Source organism: Nomascus leucogenys, chromosome 12 (assembly GCF_006542625.1).
Source record: "Nomascus leucogenys isolate Asia chromosome 12, Asia_NLE_v1, whole genome shotgun sequence".
NCBI classification, from domain to species: Eukaryota; Metazoa; Chordata; class Mammalia; order Primates; family Hylobatidae; genus Nomascus; species Nomascus leucogenys.
This window is the reverse complement of record NC_044392.1, coordinates 81,111,878-81,133,357: the sequence shown is the minus strand read 5'-3', so window position 1 is coordinate 81,133,357 and position 21,480 is coordinate 81,111,878. Positions and strand designations below refer to the sequence as shown.

Genomic DNA, 21,480 nt, shown 5'->3' with positions numbered 1-21,480 from the left:
ATATGGATATCCAATAGATCCAGCACCATTTACAGAAGGATTATACTTTATCCAGTGAATTATTTTGGCACCTTTGTTGAAAATCAACTGACAGCCATATGTGTGGGCCTATTTCTTAACTCTATTCCATCTAAGAGAGGATCTGGTCTGCTTAAGGCCAAAGATGTTCAGGCAACTCTTTTAAAGAGAGAGAAGCCTCTAGCCAAAGAGTCATGTGGTTCTCACCCTTTATTACTGCTGGGATAGTTTGTTCTGTCATTAAATATACCTGCCATCTAGATCACAGGATCTTGGTGGTAGAAAGGACAACAGGAATATTTTCTTCCTGATGATGCCAGAATATCCTTGGTGGATAACCAACCAAAGGCCAGATGGTGACTTTTTTTTTTTTTTTTTTTTTATACTTTAGGGTTTTAGGGTACATGTGCACAATGTGCAGGTTTGTTACATATGTATCCATGTGCCATGTTGATTTCCTGCACCCATTAACTCGTCATTTAGCATTAGGTGTATCTCCTAATGCTGTCCCTCCCCCCTCCCCCCACCCCACAACAGTCCCCGGAGTGTGATGTTCCCCTTCCTGTGTCCATGAGTTCTCATTGTTCAATTCCCACCTATGAGTGAGAACATGCGGTGTTTGGTTTTTTGTCCTTGCGATAGTTTACTGAGAATGATGTTTTCCAGTTTCATCCATGTCCCTACAAAGGACACGAACTCATCATTTTTTATGGCTGCATAGTATTCCATGGTGTATATGTGCCACATTTTCTTAATCCAGTCTATCGTTGTTGGACATTTGGGTTGGTTCCAACTCTTTGCTCTTGTGAATAGTGCCGCAATAAACATACGTGTGCATGTGTCTTTATAGCAGCATGATTTATAGTCCTTTGGGTATATACCCAGTAATGGGATGGCTGGGTCAAATGGTATTTCTAGTTCGAGATCCCTGAGGAATCGCCACACTGACTTCCACAGTGGTTGAACTAGTTTACAGTCCCACCAACAGTGTAAAAGTGTTCCTATTTCTCCACATCCTCTCCAGCACCTGTTGTTTCCTGATTTTTTAATGATGGCCATTCTAACTGGTGTGAGATGGTATCTCACTGTGGTTTTGAGACCAGGCTGGAGTGCAGTGGCACAATCTCGGCTCACTGAAATTAAGAATCAATCAAGGAGAATCGCTTGATACTCCTGCCTCAGCCTCTCAAGTATTCCCTCTCAAAATTCCCCAGCTAATTTTTGTATTTTTAACAGAGACGGGGTTTTGCCATGTTGGCCAGGCTGGCCTCTAAGTCCTGACCTCAGGTGATCTGCCTACCTCAGCCTCCCAAAGTGCTGGGAATACAGGTGTGAGCCACCACGCCTGGCCCCCAGATGGTGACTTCTATTCATTTAGCTAACATGCTTTGAGCCCCTCCTCTATGCTGGTGAGCAGATCTCTGCCTTCCCTGGGTTCACTATCACTTACAGCAAAGGGAACTTGCTATGAAATCTATATTAGGATTGACTGAAAAATTCCATCAGCGACCTTTAAAGTGATTTAAAGCTGTAGAGCAGCTTATGGCACACTTTTCTCAAAACCCACCTTGGTGTATTGGCTCATGCAACATCCATGGTAATGTATTCATGGGCTTTGTCTAAGTAGGCACGCTGATACCTGTTGACTTGCGTGCTTTTATTGTTTGAGTAACATACAGCCAATCCTGGATAACTTTTTGAGGAGGAAAATGAAACACGTATGTGGTGCTTATACCCACAGCAGATGGTACAAACGACTAAGTCCCACATTCTGGTTCTGAGGCAGCTCCCTTTTAGAATTAAATAAATGGAGTCTCCTGCCCCCACATAGTTCTTAACTTTGTGACTCAAACTGTGAGCCCTTGAAGAATTTAAAAAATTATATAGTAATGGAAAATAGTCATCCCTGATGACTGCCTTGGCAAAGCCCTCCTTCCTGAATGGTCTTTCTGCCAGCAAACCTTCAGCCCTCCAGCCTTCCTCCACACAGACACCAGAGTAATTTACTTTAAAACAGAAATCTGACCATGTGACACCCTCCCATAATTAAACCCTTCACTGGCTCTTCTTCAGCCACAGGCCTATGTGGAAGGGCTTCCCAGCTGCACCTCCCTCTGTAGCCTAGTTGGCCATTCCTTAGGTCATACTTTGCACAAATCTAAACCCAAGTACTTGTGGATCCCAGTTTTCCCCAAGCGCTCTCAGTGCCTTTGCTTGGGTTGTGCCGTCTGAGTGGAATTCCCAGCCCTGCTTGCTGGTAACTACTTCTGTCCTTTAACAATCAATGCAGTGTTTTCTGGGAAGCTGTCACCAGGGGCTTCCTCTTTCCTAGCATCTCTGACCAAATCAGTCCCTTCCCCTAAGTGCTCCCACAGTACACACTGCACTTGTCGCTGCAGGCTGAGATACCTGCTCAAATTCCTCAGGACATCCAGTTAGCACGGTGCCGTGCCCATGCCACATGTGTGATAAATGCCGGCCGTGCTGACTGAGGAGGCCGCTTTCTGTCACCACAGCACTTGTAAGAAAGATCCGTTTACGCAACACTGCCCCACACTTTCCAGGATGTGTCTGATGCTAAGAGCAGGGGAGCTCACTTCCCAGTGTGACTGGGAAGGAACAGGAATGCAGATAAATGAGGTCTGGATAAAACTCCACCTCCTCATCTTGGCACATCACCTTTTCTAATCCCACCTATTAGAGGTACTATTAATAAGTGGTAGGCAAGTTGGCCAATTCTTGTTCTGTTGCCCAGCGCCCAGGCTGGAGTGCAGTGGTGCAATCTTGGCGCACTGCAACCTCCGCCTCCTGGGTTCAAGTGATTCTCCTGCCTCAGCCTCCTAAGTAGCTGGGATCACAGGCATGCACTGTCATGCCCAGCTAATTTTTGTATTTCTAGTAGAGACAGGGTTTCATCATGTTGGCCAAGCTGGTCTTGAACTCCTGACTTCAAGTGATCCACCTGCCTCAGCCTCCCAGAGTGCTGGGATTACAGGCTTGAACCACCACGCCCGGCCCCAATTCTTTCTTGACCCCTTCTCTCTGTTTATTCTATACCATTGAACAACAGAACACACAAGAAGAAAGGAGAAACAAGGCACTTGAGTCATTCTGGAATTAAGAGGAAGTAATAACCAGCCATACAGGAAATGGAATTCCATTCTTTAATCCTTCCTCTTTGGTCTTTTTCTAAGTGAAGTCAGCCATGCTCTTCCATTCCTTCATTTCAATTACTGTACAGTGTTAGAGAACAGCTTACAAAAACCAGCTCTTACCTGCCAGGATCCTCTCAGCATTCATCCGGTAGCTGTCCGCAGCCTTGGCCATGAATCGCGCTGTTGCCAAATGGTTCAGCATGATTTCACAGCTCTGGTCGTTTTTTTCCCACATGTCAGTTCCTTCAAAAGTGACAGCCTGGCGCTCCATTAAGGTCACAAGTGGCATCAGCAGTGGGACTGATACATTGTTTAGGGGAACACATGTGGACTCTGAAGAATAAGGAGTAGAGTTTTCCATATCAGATGTTTTCCAAAGTTAAGCACAGAATGAGGTGACTCATAGCCCTTGTCTTGTTACAGCAACTGCAGCCTTCTACAAGCAACGCTGTCATCTGATAAAAGCCCTGATGAGCCATCCACAGTGCTGCAGATAACTCAGGGCCTCATAACATGCCCTGCGTACTTGTACTCCACTCCCCAGCGGGGTAGCCCCGTGCTTGCTCTGCCCACATGCTCACCTCTGCCTTCATGCAGGAGTTTGCTGAAGGGCTTCAGCTGTTTCTCATAGAGAATGGCATTTTGGGTGTACTGGTGCCGCAGAGCAGTCCACGTCTTTTCTAACCTTGTGATCTGGAAGAAAGGTAGTGTTTTGGAAAAGGTTCTTTTTCAAATTACCTTTTTGTGGCTGGGCGCGGTGGCTCACGCCTGTAATCCCAACACTTTGGGAGGCTGAGGCGGGTGGATCACTTGAGGTCAGGAGTTCAAGGCCAGTCTGGCCAACATGGTGAAACCCTGTCTCTACTCAAATATAAAAATTAGCTGAGCGTGGTGGCATGTGCCTGTAATCCCAGCTACTCGGGAGGTTGAGGCGGGAGAATTGCTTGAACCTGGGAGGCGGAGGTTGCAATGAGCCAAGATCATGCCACTGCACTCCAGCCTGGCTGACAGAGTGAGACCCTGTCTCAAAAAAAATAAATAAAATTACCTTTTGCTTAAATTTTGGAACAGGTGATAGATACATATGGTAAAAATGTCAAAGTGGCTGAAAGGGTAGAAAGAAAAAGTAATCCCCCATCCGCCCTATCTGCATTGCTGTTAGCCCATCCCAGAGATGACAACTCTCTTCAACTGCCTGTGCATGTGTGCTTCACATACAGCCTGGCCTGCTGGCCAGTCCACTGTCAAAATTCAAGGCAGTATTGGATGAGAGGAAATAAACATGATGCAAAGTAAAACACCTGAATGAAAAATTATAACTCTTGTTATAATAGAAATCAGCATTATCATGAAAATATGGCAGAACTGATAAGTTGCTTATTTTAAATATTGATCCTAGAAAATTCCAGTGTACCTGAAGAATTTTGAAAGCTCTTGAAATAAAACTGGAATTGACCTCCCCAAAATTCCTGTCTATACGCACACTCCTTTTAAAAATAAATACATGCATATTATATACTACATAAACCACACCTATTCCTTGCCTCAAAAGCATTCAGTACAAGTACATATAGAACAGCCTTGTTAAATTTCTGCATAATAGTCCACTGTATGGATAGCTATAGTTTAATTCGTCTCTTAAAGAGTTTTATGACTTTTCTTCTTTGAGACAGGGTCTCACTCAGTTGCCCAGGCTGGGGTGCAGTGGTGCGATCACAGCTCACTGTAGCCTCAACCTCCCAGGCTCAGTGATCCTCCCACCTCCGCCTCCTGAGTAGCTGGGACAACAGACATGAGACACCATGCCTGCTACTCATTTCTTTTCTTCTGCCGGTAACTCAGGGCCTCAATTTTCTTTTGGAACAATTTAGTCAGCAGCAGCATATACCACTGACTCTGACTGTCCTAAGATAAATGGTCCCCAACTCATACCCTAAAACCGGCAAGGCTGTGTTAAGTTTTCTACATGAAACAAGGAAGAGCATTAGTATTTCGGGAATAAGAGCCAACTTTGTGTCAAATATTTGAAGAATTTCATTTAATCTTCGCAATGCCCTTTAAGACAGCTATTTTGGCTTTGTTTTACAGATGAGAAAACAGAAGAGATTAGGTAACTCCCCAAGGCTTCCCAGCTGGTATGTGGTAGAGCTGAGATTCATTTACTTGGCCTTGAAGAGCTCCTGTATCCAAAAGGAAGGTGAGTAGGCTCAGCACCAGGAGATGTGCTGTGAAGAAAAGGCTGTGGCTGCCTTCCTCCTGCTGCCCACCACGCTGCTGTTCCTTCTGTAGACCCCTGCTCCCTACCCACTCCCTGAGGCATTGCCTTTCTGAAAGAAGCCTCTGGGTCTGGGCTAGGCCCATCTCCTAGGCGTACTCTTTTGATACTAGAAGCTGAGAAGAGAAGGTGGCACATGTAGCTATAGTGTAAGGGCTGGGTTGGATGGTGACAGGCAAAGTAATGTGAGTCTCCTTTTGGGCTTTCCCTGGGTATGCCACTTCCTCCTAGGCCATTGAATGCTCTGGAGGACTGTGTCCTGTCACTGCTGATGTGCTCCAGAAGGGAAAGGCTGACACTGTTAGGGGGCAGGGAGCCGCCTACAAAGCATGGTAATGTGGTTGGGGACAAGTCCCTAACCGCTGAGTTTGATGTCATGGATGGTAACCATGTGATCCCACAAAACATCTCCTTTACCAGTCTCAGGGGAAGCTCTGGGCTAGAAGGCTTTATCCACAGCCTGGCCTGTTGGCTCTGCTGTCAAAATTCTAGGCAGTTTTAGATGACAGGAAATAAACATAATGCACATTAAAATACCCGAATGAAAAAATGATAACCCCCGTTATAGTAGAAATCAGTATATCATGAAAATCTGGCAGAACTTATGGGTTGCTTATAGTCTATCTGAAGAATTTTGAAAGCTTCTGAAATAGAATTGACCCCCCACAAATTCCCAATGAAGGCACTAAGTTTTCAACCTTTTATTTTTAAGGTGACCTTGCTTTAATGCAAGTAAATTCTATTCCTGCCATGATCTGACTTGCGGGACATGAGATCGTGGCTGTTTCTCAGTGGCAATGATGGAATTTCAGTGAGCACCTGGCAGGATTTCAGAGCTAACCTGTGGCTATGAAACAGCCAAGCCGAGTGACCAGCGGTTTTGATGTTACTAGAAGGTTTTGCTGGCTGGACTGTAAACTCATACTCAAGTCCTCCAAGCACCCAGGGCTTGGGAGAACAGAAGTGGGAGTGCTGATCCTCAGCGATAAAGATGGCAGCGTGACTTTCCTCCATGAGGCCTGCTTGACTTCAGATACAGATATTCATGTTTGACACTCATCCTAAAAAATCCCTGGCACCAGCAGATAAATTCAAATGCCCACTTTCAGAAATGGTAATTAGGGAGTTCTGTGGCAGATGGACCAGGAATCTGAACTTTTTAATAGGATAGTCTGTTTTAGGTGACCTGAGATAAACTATTCTAAGGATTCTCTGACAGAAGCTCTGCAAATGTCTCATTTCCCAGTGATTATCCTAAACTGCCCACACACCTGGTGACCCAGATGGAGGCAGTCTGTTTCTTATATGACACACTTTAGCCAGATGTCTCATCCTAATTGGTTGTCCATGAATCACTACTGTTATGAGGATGACACTTGCTACTGTACATCAAAGAGAAAGCATGGACTGTCAGCAATTATTTACTGCCTTAAAAAATAGACCCCAGAGGCTGGGCGTGGTGATTCATGCCTGTAATCCCAGCACTTTGGGAGGCCGAGGTGGGCGGATCACCTGAGGTCAGGAGTTCGAGATCAGCCTGGCCAACATGGCAAAACCCCGTCTCTACTAAAAATACAAAAATTAGCCAGCTGTGGTGGCCCATGCCTGTTATCCCAGCTACTCAGGAGGCTGAGGCAGGAGAATTGCTTGAACCCGGGAGACAGAGGTTGTAATGAGCCAAGATCACACCATTGCACTGCAGCCTGGACAACAGAGCAAGACTTTGTTTCCAAAAAAAAAAAAAATAGACCCCAGTCCAGGCACAGTGGCTCATGCCTGTAATTCCAGCACTTTGGGAGGACGAGGCAGGCAGATCATTTGAAGTCAGGAGTTTGAGGCCAACCTGGTGAAACCCTGTCCCTACTAAAAATACAAAAATTAGCTGGGTGTGGTGGTGCATACCTATAGTCCCAGCTACTTGAGGCTGAGGCATGAGAATCACTTAAGCCTGGGAGGTGGAGGTTGCAGTGAGCTGAGATCATGCCACTGCTAGCCTAGGTGGCAGAGTGAGATTCTGTCTCAAAAAAGAAAAAAAAATAGACCCCAAACACTTAGGACACTGTCCCCTAAATGAAGCGGCTTTCATTAAGATTCAATTTACTTTTGAGATTGACTAAAATAGTCTGATTTGCCAAACATGGCATGCAGATCTCTTTATAGAACATTAAGTACACATAAAGTAATTGGAAATTTACCTGTGGCATTTCCAGGGCTTTCATGAGAGCTGAGAAGGAATAGAGGTCCCCCATGGAATCCTTCAGTTCCACCGCCACCTGGATGATCTTACTCAGAGTGGCTGCTCGGTCCTCCAAAGTGCCTGTGCAGCCCAGAATGTCCACTGCAATGCCGATGGCCATCGTGTTGTGTCTGAAAGCCAGGAGATCAGCGGTCAGGTTCAGGGCCAATGGGACTAGGAGAAAACTAATCCAAATCAGCCAAGAGCAGGGCTGTTTTTGTGCCATTTGCTGCTTTTGCTCTAAAATGTGCCGGCAGCACAGTTTAGACGGCTAATCTCAACAGAGAGAACGCCCCTTAGCAGGCTGACTGTGGAGGGCCAAAGTAGGCCACAGAGGGTGCACTTTCAGTCAGAAAGCAAGATGTCCCCGGACAGGGCCACGTTCAACCCTGGACCTGGGGGCACAAAGAGGGAGCTCCTGGGACAAAGCTGCTCAGAAGTGCATGTGGCTCCTAGTACCCTGTACCATGAGAGGTTCCTGGAGACAGCAGGTCCCCCAACACGTTCTGAGAATCTCTCCTCAGGGAAGCCCAGGGCCACCTCCACTGAGCCCCCGGACTTGGGGATGGAAGGGACAGAAAAATAAGAGGACGTGCTTGATCCAGGACAATAACATGGCTATCAGAACAAAGGCAGGAAAGAGGAGGTAAGAATGGTGTTCTCCAGCCCCACTCCAGAGGCCAGGAAATGAATGGGGAGGAGGATAAAGATTGAATAGTTGATGGGCTGGAATGTGCCTTTAGGGCCAGACCCTAATAAAATCGAAATCTCATTTTCCCCAACAAACCTCCCTTTTCTCATCCTAAACTACATGGGTCAACCTCAGAGACCCAAAACAGGAAGCAGGGTGATCTTTTCTCCGCATGACAACAGGATTAATATGAATGGGGTCAGTCTGCAGCAAATCAGGACCCAGGAGTTAACTGCTTTAGACCAGAATTGCCTCAGTTTCCTCCAGGCTGTGGTCCAAGTGCTGGAGGCGAAGCCCCAATTTATAGCTATAGTTACTAAAATACAGCATGCATTTGAACTCCAGGGCCACTCTGTCCTGAATGTTCAGAGCTTAGGATGTTACTCCACGCTGTGCTCTCTACGTGCCCAGGTGTGTTGGTCGGTCTCTTGCTCTCCTTGAGCAAAGGGCAGCAGGGATTCATTGAGTGCTTAGCATCACTCATTTCTCTAATGTTTGTTAAATAGGTAATGAGCTCTGCCTCCAAGTGTGTTTGCATATATATGCATGTATGGGGCTCACTTGCAGTGTAAGCTTGGGCTGGTACCTAACTGCCGCACCCCTCAGGTTCTTCATCTGTAAAATGGGAGCAAGGGTTGTGAGAAAGAGAGACTGTGTATGGGTGTGAAAATAATTAAAGTGAGCCAGGTCTCAGGCCTGTAATCCCAGCACTTTGGGAGGCCGAGGCAGGCAGAATGCTTGAGCCCAGGAGTTCGAGACCAGCCTGCGCAACATGGGCGAAACCCCATCCCTACTAAAAATACAAAAATTAGCCAGGCATGGTGGCACATGCCTGTAGTCCCAGCTACTTGAGTGGCTGAGGAATGAGAATCGCTTGAACCCAGGAGGCGGAGGTTGTAGTGAGCAGAGATTGCGCCACTGCACTCCAGCCTGAGTAACTAGAGAGACGATCTCAAAACAAAAAGAATAATAATAATAATTAAAGTGCCTGGCACTGGCAGGCGCCTAATAAATAGCAGTTGTTACTAGAGTTGTCTCTGTACATGTCTCTCCCTCTGTATCTTGGTCCATTTTGCCTCTTTGTCTCCATCTCTTTCCTCTTTTCTCCATTTATCTCCTATTCCTGATTTGTCTTTCTCAATTAATGGATCCAAACATAGACCTAAAGTATATTTTTATTATTATTATTATTTTTTGAGACGGGTTTTGCTCTGTTGCCCAGGCTGGAGTGCAGTGGTGTGATCATGGCTCACTGCAGCCTTGACCTCCCTGGCTCAAAGGATCCTCCTGCCTCAGCCTCCCAAGTAGCTGGGACCACAGGTGTATGCCACCATGCCCAGCTAATTTTTGTGTTTTTTGTAGAAACGGGGTTTTGCCATGTTGCCCGGCTGGTCTCGAATTCCTGGGCTCAAGTGATCCACCTGCCTTGGCCTCCCAAAGTGCTGGGATTACAGGCATGAGCCACTGCGCCCAGCTGTTATCTGATACATTTTTGGAAGAGTTTTGTTATCCATTTGCAAAATGTTAACATTGACAGAACATTTTAGATGTTGCTTTTAACTATAAACTCACTTCCCATACTGCATTCAGTTGATTCTTTATTCAGTGTTTTCTCCCCCTATGTTTTAATGGCCCTCTAGTGTTATATCAATGGTTAACTGAATGGTTATATCCATTCACTCAACCAACATTTGCCTGAAACCTCCTGGATACACCGACTATGGGAAAAACAACTCAGGCTGGCAAATCTGCAGCAAAAGCTCCTGTGGTTGGCAAGAGGAGGCACTCAGATGTCACATGAAGGACACTTCCAGAGCAGTATGCCTGGAATGGGTGAGGTGGTAAATTAAAAATAAAGGGTGGTTTTGTATTTGATTTTCAAATGCAAGAGGGTGATGTCATGTGACACATCAGGACCTCTATAACCTTGGCCTTTAATAAACACATTGTAATTAATAAAACTACTCCCCAGGCTCTAAAAAGAAGATCCCACAGGTCACAAGAAACAAGCTAAGGAGCAAGACCCCAGCCAAGAGGCAGTCAGGAGAAAAGAGAAATGAAGTGGAAAGTCAGAAAACAGCCGAGAGAAGCCCCAAACCTGTCACCCTCAGCCTGTCCCAGCACACTGAATGATACTAAGAAAATAGGGCTCAGGTTCATGAGGCTTGGAACCTGGGGGGTTTCAGGCTGAAATGTCTCATGGGAGAAACGGCAAAGTGTGGTGGCACAGCTCACTCTGCTGATAGAATGGAAGCTAGTGGAGCCGGGAGGTCAGGCCCCTGGGGCAGGAGGGAAAAAGGGGACACCCAGAGAGAGGCTGGAACCTAGAAAAGTCTCATCAGGAAGAGCAGGAAAATTCAGAAGCGGGACCTAGAATTCCCCAAAGGCCTAAGCAATGGGTATTCCTGAACAAAGTCCGCATGGCCCACTTCTTCACCTCCGTCCTCCCACACGGCTGCAATTCAGCGTTCTGGGTATTTTCTATGGGATGTATCCACGGCTGCAAGACCAAAACAGCAGCAGCATGGGAGTCATTTTATCTGCTGTACAGCCGAGGAAACTCTAAAGCAGCGACATCCATCCCCCCAGAGGTGGCTCTTTACCCTGGAAACAGTAAATTCTAATTATAAAAAGTCATCCTTCAATCACATCAGTCACATTTCAGGTGCCCGAGAGTGACATGTGGCTGGTGGCTACAGTAATAGCCAGTGCAGAACGCGTCTGTTACCACAGAAAGCTGTCCTGGACAGCACTGTGATCTGGAACTTCATGGAAAGCCATGGGCAGTCAGTCATGGCAACTAGGACATGGGCTGGACAGACAGAAAACTTAACAGTCTTACCCAAATCAAATTTTAAAAAATGTGTCAAAAAGGCCGGCTTTGTGGTAATATGGATATCTAGTCTAGAGCTGCTTTCCTTAAAAACATACCTCGTTGTTGGTGTCTTTCTAATTCTTAAACATTCCATTTAAATGGACACCCAGGGCCCTGGCTTTTCATAAGAAGAGGGGAGGGATGCCTCGGAGGCCCCGGACCACTGCCGTCATCCCCTGACCTCTGACCCTATTTGTTCACCCCTCAAAGAAAACACTGTCTAGACTCTGCTGTTCCCAGCCTTTCCCACAAACTCCTCCTAATTCCTCAAGCAATCTTAACCCCCAAGGAGACAAAGGCGCAGCTTGCTGGGCAGGAGACCCAGGAGACTGCACGGTGCTGGGGCCCCAGCTCTGCCCCAGGCTGCAGGATCTGTGACTCCTGCTCACACAGGCCAGTTGAGTCACTGGCTTCAGGCCATCTGTTCTCTCCATCCACTCCTCCAGGAGCAGGGACGGGAACACATTCTTTGTTCCTGAGTTGTGCTGTCTCTGTGTGCAACTCCAGGAATTCTCAGGCTCAGGCTTCTGGGAAGAGTCGCTGTAGGCCATGCACCCTGAAGTGCTGTTACCCCAGGGCTAGGCTGGTGCTGCGCCTCTCTCTGTTCTAAAACCTGCTGCTCTGATGCCTGCAAGGAGCTGGGAGGGTCGGAAGTGCAGAGGATGGCAGTGCTCACCTTTCAATTATGTCCAGGCGCAGCTGGTGTCCGTGAGGCAAGGTAATGAGTTCCAGGCCTGAGCTCACCCCCATGTTCCTCCTCATCTCTTCGGAGACTTCAAGTATCCTAGCAACCTGTCAAGAGCCAAAGTTGAAATACACTGGATCAGGAAGTGGGCTTGCCTGATCATGAATTCAGCATATGAGAAGAAACACACTGAACTAGGATGGCGTGGACACACTTTATGTGTTGCATTTCTTTATAAGCAGCTGCTGACAGTGCTGTTCTTATATGATGTTTAGGGTGTTTTAATACACACAGAGTATAAAACTTAGGGGGAAAAGAAGGACTGGTGGGAGATGCCGACGCTGCTCTGCAGATCTACAGATTTGTTAAGTGTTTCTGCCCAGCCAGAGAACAGTTTAGTTCTCTGAGCTTTTGTCTGACACAGGCCGGATCCTGCTGTGACATTTTGCTGCCAACAGCAGGGCTGCATGTGTTCGGAGCCGACCGATCCCCCGCAGTGGAAAAGCGGAATCTCATCCAAGAGCCTCTCCGCTGTGGGCTTTGCCATTCATGTTCTCACTTAACAGCCACAGCTGGCTGCTATTACCCTTAATTACGCTTCTCCTGGGCTCAGTAAATGCTCTATACGTCTGGAAACTATTAAAAATGTGTACAGTGATTGGAAACCTGAGATCTCAAACACACTTCTTTCTCCTGAGAGGCTTTTCTTAAAATCTTTGTCCCAGACAGCTCTCAACCCATCTCAATTCTAGTATGTAATCTCAGTTTATTAGAATCAGGTATTAGTTATTACAATGTCATGGAGAAGTGTTACAACTGAGCCAGTGTGTCTCTAAAATGGGGTCAATAGGCCAGGCACGGTGGCTTATGCCTGTAATCCCAGTGCTTTGGGAGGCCAAGGTGGGGGGACTGCTTGAGGACAGGCGTTTGAGACCAGCTGAGCAACATAGCGAGACCCCATCTTTACAAAAAATTAAAAATTAGCCAGGCATGGTGGTGTGCGCCTGCAGTCCTAGCTTCTTGGGACGCTAAGACAGGAGGATCACTTGAGCACAGGAGTTTGAGATTACAGTGAGCTATGATCATGTCACTGTACATCAGCCTAGGTGAGAGCAAGACAGTGTCTCTAAAAACAAAAGAAAAATTAAATGGCGGCTAATGACACCTCACAGCACAATGATGTACTAAGAGTGGAACTGACAGATGCAACAAGTCTAGCCACCTGAACACGTGGCAGGCATAGGATGGTTCCTCTCCTTGATCTGGTACACTTGTCCTCAACCTTAATTACCCCAGGCTATCAAAACACATCTGGATGTTTAGGTGGTATTACTAACCCTGCCCTGTAACTTCTGTGGCTGAACTACTGTCAACCCTGAGGGGATAACCCTGTGGATGAGCTCTCCAGTGGTAGATGCCAGAACAGGATACAGAATTCCTACTGTGCTCCTACCTGCACTCACTGGGCCTCAGTTTCCCCTTTTCTAACATAACTGCTAAGTTCACCTTTCTCAAGGACTTTGCAAAGGATTCAGATAACTTTAGAACCCCCAAAAGCCACCTGAAAATACAAGTTGTGAATCATCAGCCATGTGGAAGGGGGAAGAATTCTGGCCAGATCTTGGGAAAGGGATTTATAACTTGATCTTGGCAAGGCAGCCCAGACGCACGCCATGCATGCTTCCTCGCATATTCAGACAGCTGCCCTCCGTCAGAGGTCCCAAACCCTGTACTTCTGAGCGGTGTCCCCCATGCTCTGGGTGGCGAGATTAAAAGGCCTGTGATTGATTCAGTTTTGCTCTGGAAAACCTGGCAGATGGACGGGGGCCCCTGCTCTCCAGCCTGCATTTCTTCAGCACATATATGCCATGCCTGGGTCACTTCCCTGGAGCCACACCTGCTTGCCTGAGGGCCGAGGGGATCCCAAGCTCACACCACACGGCCTGGGTTAGGTTCCCTGACAAATGCCCAAGGTTATGCAGCTCACAGACACAAAAGAAGGACAAATACGTCTGTAGCATTTACTGTGAGCCGACTCCACAGGGCAGGGTGGCAGAAGCACCCCCGATGAGGCCTCCCTCTGCCCTCCAAATCTTAGCTGGTCTACTCTGCTGCATCTCTGGACTCCACCCACTGCTCCTTCTTCCACTGCCTTGGAGGCTGCTGCATGGACCCAGGAGAGCCCCGATGGGGGCCCAGCCCAGCCCTCCTTCCAGCCGAAAGGGCCTTTCTAAAATGCCATGAGATTGTCTGGCTCCACTCACCGGTTCTGTTCCCCTTGGCACAGAGGATCAGATCTGCACCCAACTCAACTGTAAAGTGCCTTGAAGGCAGGAACCTGGTATGAGCCCGGAAGTAGAGACTTAGAAAAGACCTATGAAGCCCTCCCACACCCCACCCCTAACCCCATCTTCTTCCACCCACACAGAATGAATCTGCTGTAAACCAACCCCTCTCTCCATGGGTTTTGACGACTGAGTCTCTGCGCATGTGCATTGCCTGCTGTCTGCAAGATGCTTTTGGTGTTCATCTGGCCAATGATGCAGCCTTCCAAACTCATCTCGGACATCCCCGCCCCATCTCCACACCCCACTCCCTGTTCAAGGCCCTGCCTAAAGGCCCCACAGCTCCTGTGCCTTCCCCTGCAGGGCACTTCCCACCTGGGTTGTGGTCCAAGTTCCTGCATCACTGTCCCTCCCCAGCCCACCCCCACCCGATAGCAGGTGCTCCAAGAGCAGAGATCACAAGCTGCCCTGGCACAGTAGGTGCTCAGTCAAGGCTGAATATATAACACGGATAAACACTTAGTGCTCACTGTGGGCTAGGCAAGGTGCCCGGGGCTTTTAATATATTATTATCTCATTTAGTCCTCACTGACCACCTGGGTAGCTGTATTCCTTACAGACAGGCAGAGAAGGAGAGGCTGTTCAGCTGATGTGGCAGAGGCAGGATTCAGGCTCAGTCTAGCCAAGTGCTTCACTACTGGACCTCACTTCTAGCTACAGGCAAAGACCTTGCGCATGGTGGGAGAGGCTCAGTGGCTCCTAACCAGGCCCTTGGGGGGTGGGGGCATGGACACAGCAGGGCAGGGAGCAGGAAGGCTCTTAGGACCACCCACTGTCCTTATGGCCTATCTGGGCATTTGCCCACATGGCTGGGAACCAGCATGCGGGGCCCAGATGCCAGCCAGAGCCTGCTCTCAGCTTCCGGGTGGCCCTGTCTGGGCTGCCACTGCACTTGGGGTGGGAAACAACAGATCTTGTTGTATTTCCCTCTTAGAGATGCTGATTGTGCCTGCTTGGAAGTCAGTGGTTCCAGGAAGATAATATGGAAATAGTGATAGACTCAAGAGACAGGGAAGAAGGAAGTTTCAACATAGCCCTGCCCTGGGGCTGGGTGGGCAGAGTCCAGGCTGGCTCCTGCTTGCTGCCTGGGGACCCCATCCAGCCCCTTGTCCAGGGGTGTCTGCAGGCACACATGGGAGTGAGGCCCCACTAGGAGGACAAAACACACCACAGCAAGCCAGGGAGACTGCATTCTTCAGTTGGAACATCCTCGGGGTCTAGTTTCATGGCTACCAAAGGTAGTGGGCAGGTCCCAGACCTCCTGCCAAGGGCAGGCGGGCAGGCATCTCTCCTCCACCTAGAGGATCATTAAGCCCTGCCCAGGGCCACAGGAAGGATTCATTCCCCTGGGAATCGGGCTGCTCTGTAAACCCAGGCCTGTTTCTACAAGGAGCTTCCTCTATGGGGAACCCACGCAGGTTCATACCAGGCCAGAATCTCCCTCCTGGCCCACTGACATGGTTCTGCTCTCAGGTTCAGGGCCCAATGTGCCTGACTGACGAGAACAGAAATCCTCAATCCTCTTACCTCCCAAACAGGTTAAGCTTGCTTTAAAGTGAGGTCCGGATAACTTCGCGAATTGCGTGACTACCTGTGAGCACTGCCTGAGGCCATCCGGCCAAAAGTGCAGCAGGCCCTTGTTCTTCCAATGCAGCCCTGGCTCTCTTCTCAGGGCCTGCTCAGCAGAAGTCCACCCTCAGCCCCACCTCCCAGGCCTGGGCAATGAGTTACTCTGGTTTCTGAGTCATCCCTCAAGTTCCGTTGTCAGCAAGGGCCTTGTTTACTCCAGGATGGTCAGCAGCTGCCTAAAGTTCCTCAAGCCTGTTTGGGGGAGCCCTCCATCAACTTTGGCACTCCCTGCAGGAGTGTTCTGAGACTGGACTTCTGGCCATGATTCAATACATAGGAAGGAAAACCCAGTTCCTAAATAAGCCCTGACATGTGAAGCTAATTGACTTCACTGAGCTACAAATAAAGGCTTCAAATGCCCAGGAACCAGCCTCTTTATATTGAAAAGGTGGACCAAGCCCACTGTCGCCTGAGACAGCACCTGGTGTCTAGAATACAGTCAGCCCTCCTTATCCGTGGCTTCTGCAGCAGTAGATTCAACCAATCAAGGATCAAAAATATTCAGGAAAAAAAAAATGTAGACTTTTTTCTTTGTCATTATTCCCTAAACAATGCAGTATAATAGCTATTTACAAAGCATATATATTGTATTAGGTGTCATAAGTAATCTAGAGATGATTTAAAGTATACCGGAGGATTGCATAGGTTATATGCAAATACTATTCCATTTTATATAAGGAATGCAAGCTTCTGTGGATTTTGCTAGCCACTGAAGGTCCTAAAACGAATCCCCACGGATCCGAAAAAGTGACTTAATCTCTCTTAAGGATGAGGTTGCTTTGGGACCACCTATGAACGAAAGTCACTCACATCTAAAATAAACGTTTCCTACAAAAAAATGGTGATGGGCCGGGTGCGGTGGCTCACACCTGTAATCCCAGCACTTTGAGAGGCCAAGGCAGGCAGATCACTTGAGCTCAGGAGTTCAAGACCAGCCTGAGCAACATGGCAAAACCCTATCTCTACAAAAAATACAAAGAGTTAACCAGGTGTGGTGGCATGCGCCTGTGGTCCCAGCTACTCAGGAGGCTGAGGTGGGAGGATCACTTGAGCCTGAGTGGCAAAGGCTGCCATGAGCTGTGAACGCACCTCTGCATTCCAGCCTGGGTGACAGAGTAAGACCCTGTCTCAGGGAAAAAAAAAAAAAAAAAAAAAAATGACGATGTAAACATTTAATCACGTGGAAAGACAGTCATGTTGGTCAATGAAAGGTTCAGGGTTTGAAATACTATGTACAGACCTGTGCCATTTCTGTGGCAAACAGATATTACACATGCAATTATTTACACGTATCCAGTTGCAGAGAAAATAATAATGTTTTTGCATTAACCAAATGCTGACAATGGTGATCTCCAGGAAACTGGATTTTGTGTGGTTTTATCTTTTAATCTGTATTTTAGAATTTTTTTTTTTTTTTTTTTTTGAGACAGTTTTGCTCTTGTTGCCCATGCTGGAGTGCGACGGTGCGATCTCGGCTCACCGCAACCTCCACCTCCCAGGTTCAAGCAATTCTCCTGCCTCAGCTTCCAGAGTAGCTGGGATTACAGGTGTGCACCATCATGCCCAGCTAATTTTGTATTTTTAGTAGAGACGGGGTTTCTCCATGATGGTTAGACTGGTCTCGAACTCCTGACCTCAGGTGATCCACCGCCTCGGCCTCCCCAAGTGCTGGGATTACAGGTGTGAGCCACCATGCCCGGCCATTTTAGAATTTTTCTAAATTGAGAAAGGATTATTTTAAAAATCAAGGTAGCTTTAAAGATGTTTATACTAAAGATCATTTTAGTAATAAATATGTAATGCATAAGTATAATGTAATAAAAATAACCAAGGTCTGCTACTCCAGAAACTACATTTTCATCTACAATCTACTCTCCTGTAGCTTTGGCTTTACCAATTCTGATGGAGCTGAGGCAAGGGGGTAGTTTTTAAATAAGCACCAGGTGCGAGGAGGATTCTGTTGCGGCTGCTGATGCCAGCAGGGGTGGGTGGGAGAAGAGGGCAGGCCCCACCCCCGGCAGCAGCCTGCCATCCCTCTGTCTGAGATGAATTTTATAAGCTTCCTGCTTGGGCAAAGGTTGTCCCAGCTTGTGGTTCCCACCCCTTAAATAAATTCCCATGCTGGTGTTATCTTCAGACTTTCCTATGGGCAAAGCATTTAATGGGTGAGGCAGAGTGAGGCCAGACAGATTCCCTCCTTCCAAACCCACAAAAGCCAGAGGAGCACTGGGACCCCCAGCTCTCACCAAACCTTGAAAAGCCAGAACAGCACCAGGATCCCCAGCTCTTACCTTGCAATCCATGCTCAGTACGTGCTGGGCGATGACCTTGGGGTCGTTGTTGGTGAACAGTTCTTTCGCACGTTTCAACATTGCTGTTTCCAGGGGCTTATTCTCAGGGGGAAGGAACTTTGACTCAAATTCATTGGGCCTGAAGGAGGAGACAGTCTCCAGGAGGGGCGTCACAAACTCGCCCTTGTCCCACTGCCCCTTCTCCATCTGAGCTGCCGCAGGTTCCCAAGGTCTTTCCCTGTCATCATCATCAAGGATCAAGTAGTTGATGCCAGAGTTCCGGGGACCTGGCGCCCCATTCTGCTTGGCTGTGAGCAGTTCTTTGTGGCTTCCCTGGGCACATAAGGGTAGCTTTGCTCCCCTGCCACAGCCTGTGGCAAACGCTGGGTTCAGTTCACAGTAGTTGGCCTCTGAGTTGAGCCAGGCAGAGGGAGACGAGGGAGCCTTGAGGAATGGCACCTTGCAGGGCTTAGGCGGCGGCTTAGGGCACAACTGACTGTCTGATCCCCTCAGCGCCTCCCCAGCCCTGGCGTCCGAGGAGACCCTCCGAACCACTGCTGGGCTCAGGGCGGGCTCGCTTCCCGTCCTGAACACAGGTGAGTTTGGGCAGGGGCTTGTGTCCACACCCGAGGACTGAGGTGGCAGCTTACAGCCTGTGGGGGATAAGAAAAGGTCAGAGAAAGCTCATCTGTGTGGAGAATATAAAACAAAACCAGAGTGGCAGCTCCCTGGCCCTCCGTTCATGCCCTTGGGTTTCAATTTGCATTTTCATTTCCAAAAGAAAATTCAATGTGACTGTCCCACACCCAATCTCAGGGCGTCTACAGCATTGTGAGGGCTGGGCTGGGCTTGCCCCATTCCACACGCCTGGATGCAGTTCGAAATCCCGGGGACTGCTGACATCTGGGCCACAAATGTTGTTGTATGGTCATAGAAGGCTGGGACAGTCAGAATGATAAAATATATGAGCAAGGAGGGCATGAATAATGTAATCTTGCCCCAAGAAACAGAAGTCGTTAGCCACCTAAAATGCCACTCTCAAAGGGTGGATCCCAGCCAGCTTCCAAAGGAGAGCTGGAGACAGGGAAGGGAAAAGAGACACTGGGGTAACCCACACGGAAGTAGTTTATGCAGCGGCATTAGGAAAATCCCTTTGCAGTCCCAGGGAAAGTCAGTTATGAAAATAATGAAAACAACCCCCCGTCCTACTAATGTCACTGCTTAGTAGGTCTCCCCACACCCCATACCTTATCACTCTTCCGGCCTTGAAAACAGAATGGAGAGGAAGGGGAGTTGGCCTGGACAGCTGTTCTGCCAAGAGCCCCAGGATCCACCCACCCACCTGGGAAAAGGGAGTAGGCTCATTTGTCATGAAGACCACCAGTTTTCAAATGAGCTTGAATCAGAAAACCTGGGCTCAAATGCTGGGTGATTCTGGACAAGTTACTTAACCTATCTGTGCCTCAGTTGCCTCAGCTGTGAAATGGCAATAATCATGCCTACCCTGAAGGCTTGCTACGAGGCCTAAAAGCTGGCATACGGTGTCTAGCTCAGTGCTTCGCCGCCGGATATAATTCTGCAAACCCATTCCCCTCCAGGCTGCAGGCCTGAGGCCTTGTGTCGTTTTCGAATGGGGCAGGATAACAGTCTGAAGGAAACCAGGGTCACACTGACGTTCTCCCTGAAAATTCCCCGAAACATACCAATCGGCAGGTAGCTCTCTGACTGGTGGGCTTTGAGGGACAAGGCTCTTCTGTCCTGCATGTGATCCAGGCAGGCTGGCTGGCTACCACTCTTTTCTTTGTTTCTGAAGTAAAAGACAGATAGGACGGAAACATGTTACTAAAGTGTAAAATAAAACCTTTGGGCAATGCCATGGGAACTTAAAAAAAAAAAGAAAAAGAAAACTGCTCAGAACGAGAGTGTTACAGCATACCCTAAAAGTAAAGGGATGTCCGCTGGGAAACAAATTACTGATGGGGCGATTAACAGATGACTGTGTTGTGTGCTCCATCCCCCTGTCCCCATGACCAATGCAGCTGAGTCCTAGGATGCCTCCTTTGGGCCGTTCCATCCCGTTGAACAGAGTAGGGTAAAAGTTTTACGATACTCCCGGGAGAATCTGATGAGCTGGAATGTGTACTTTTAACAGAGCCTAAAATTACTTACAGGCCCAGAGGGAATGGCTTGCCTAATATGCATTTTCCACATGCCCCATAGTGTTGCAGTTAGGAAGGAAGCTGTGGGGAAACTTCCATTTTGGTGCAAATCTCAGCATCCCCCAAATAACCTGCAGGACTGCCTGGGGAGGCTGCCATCCCCAACCTCCTGGCTACTCTGGGGGGACCCCCACACAGCCTTCTCCTGATGAGCTGGGAAAAGGCACCGGCATGGTCACCAAGCAGCAGTTGGGAGGCACAGTGCGTAACCACACAAGGAAAAGGTGGAAGGTAACTTTCAACACACTCGCTGTTATTCCTTCTGTCCCTTTCCAATTCAGATTGGGAATTTCTCCAGCACCAAGCACCAGAATCTCCCTAGCTAGAGACGGAGGCACTGCACCAGCCAAGATGTTAAGAACTTTAATTGGCCTTCCCATAAGCATAAAACATTCTTATGTTACAAAATCACGAAGTTCTTTCCTACCTTTACAAGCACCAAAGAAAAAACAAATCAAAAAACCCCCAAACTCCGAGGAACAGAGAAATTCCAGCAACCTTTCGAAGATAAGACAAGACCGAGGGCAAATTACAAAAGGAAATGACTCCCGAGAAGTGATATTTAAGCAGTGACCACTGCGGCTGGACTCCAGGGGCCAGAACAGCAGAGCGTGGAATGCAACCTGCCTGTGAGCACACACCTTTGCCCAGGGCAGGCCACCAGCCAGCCAACTAGCAGTCCCAACGTCAGGGCAGGTGGCACCTGGCCAGAGCTGCATAAGGGAGCCACTGAAGGACACTGGGGCAGGGCAGCAGGCCATGAGCCATCTTTTCCCCTCCTCCCACTGAGACATTTCTGGGCGTGCTGCCTGTACAAAGTGGTGACAAGTTCTAGGAGGATCTGCATTCCAAAGGGCAAACAGAAAAGTGGCTCTATTAGGCCTGACTTGTTGACTTAGAAACGTTCTTAGTCTTTTTTTCATTTCTTATCTTAAAAAGTTTTTAAAACCAGGATCATTCAGGGCCAACTAGAAGGACTTCCCCACAGCAGTGGGTCTGTTATCTTGCCAAATACACTCCCACTCTGCACATGACATTAATTCCCTGCTTCAACATTCAGC

At 48.1% G+C, this 21,480-nt stretch overlaps 1 protein-coding gene across 3 annotated transcripts in view; it reads right to left on the bottom strand.

The window, feature by feature from the left end:
* The window catches only part of BCAR3 (BCAR3 adaptor protein, NSP family member), a 121,017-nt gene that overhangs the window by 2,905 nt on the left and 96,632 nt on the right, over window positions 1-21,480 (bottom strand). For 2 of the 3 annotated variants that reach the window (XM_030825030.1, XM_003260061.3), the window contains 6 exons: window positions 19,904-20,007; window positions 18,201-18,853; window positions 11,927-12,042; window positions 7,644-7,815; window positions 3,755-3,866; window positions 3,294-3,506 (listed from right to left, as the gene is read on the bottom strand). In XM_030825030.1, the coding sequence (XP_030680890.1) occupies window positions 3,294-3,506; window positions 3,755-3,866; window positions 7,644-7,815; window positions 11,927-12,042; window positions 18,201-18,853; window positions 19,904-20,007 (1,370 nt within the window). Of the gene's footprint in view, window positions 1-3,293; window positions 3,507-3,754; window positions 3,867-7,643; window positions 7,816-11,926; window positions 12,043-18,200; window positions 18,854-19,903; window positions 20,008-20,846; window positions 21,038-21,480 lie in introns of those variants that run through there. The other variant, XM_012500539.2, reaches the window with a different exon arrangement.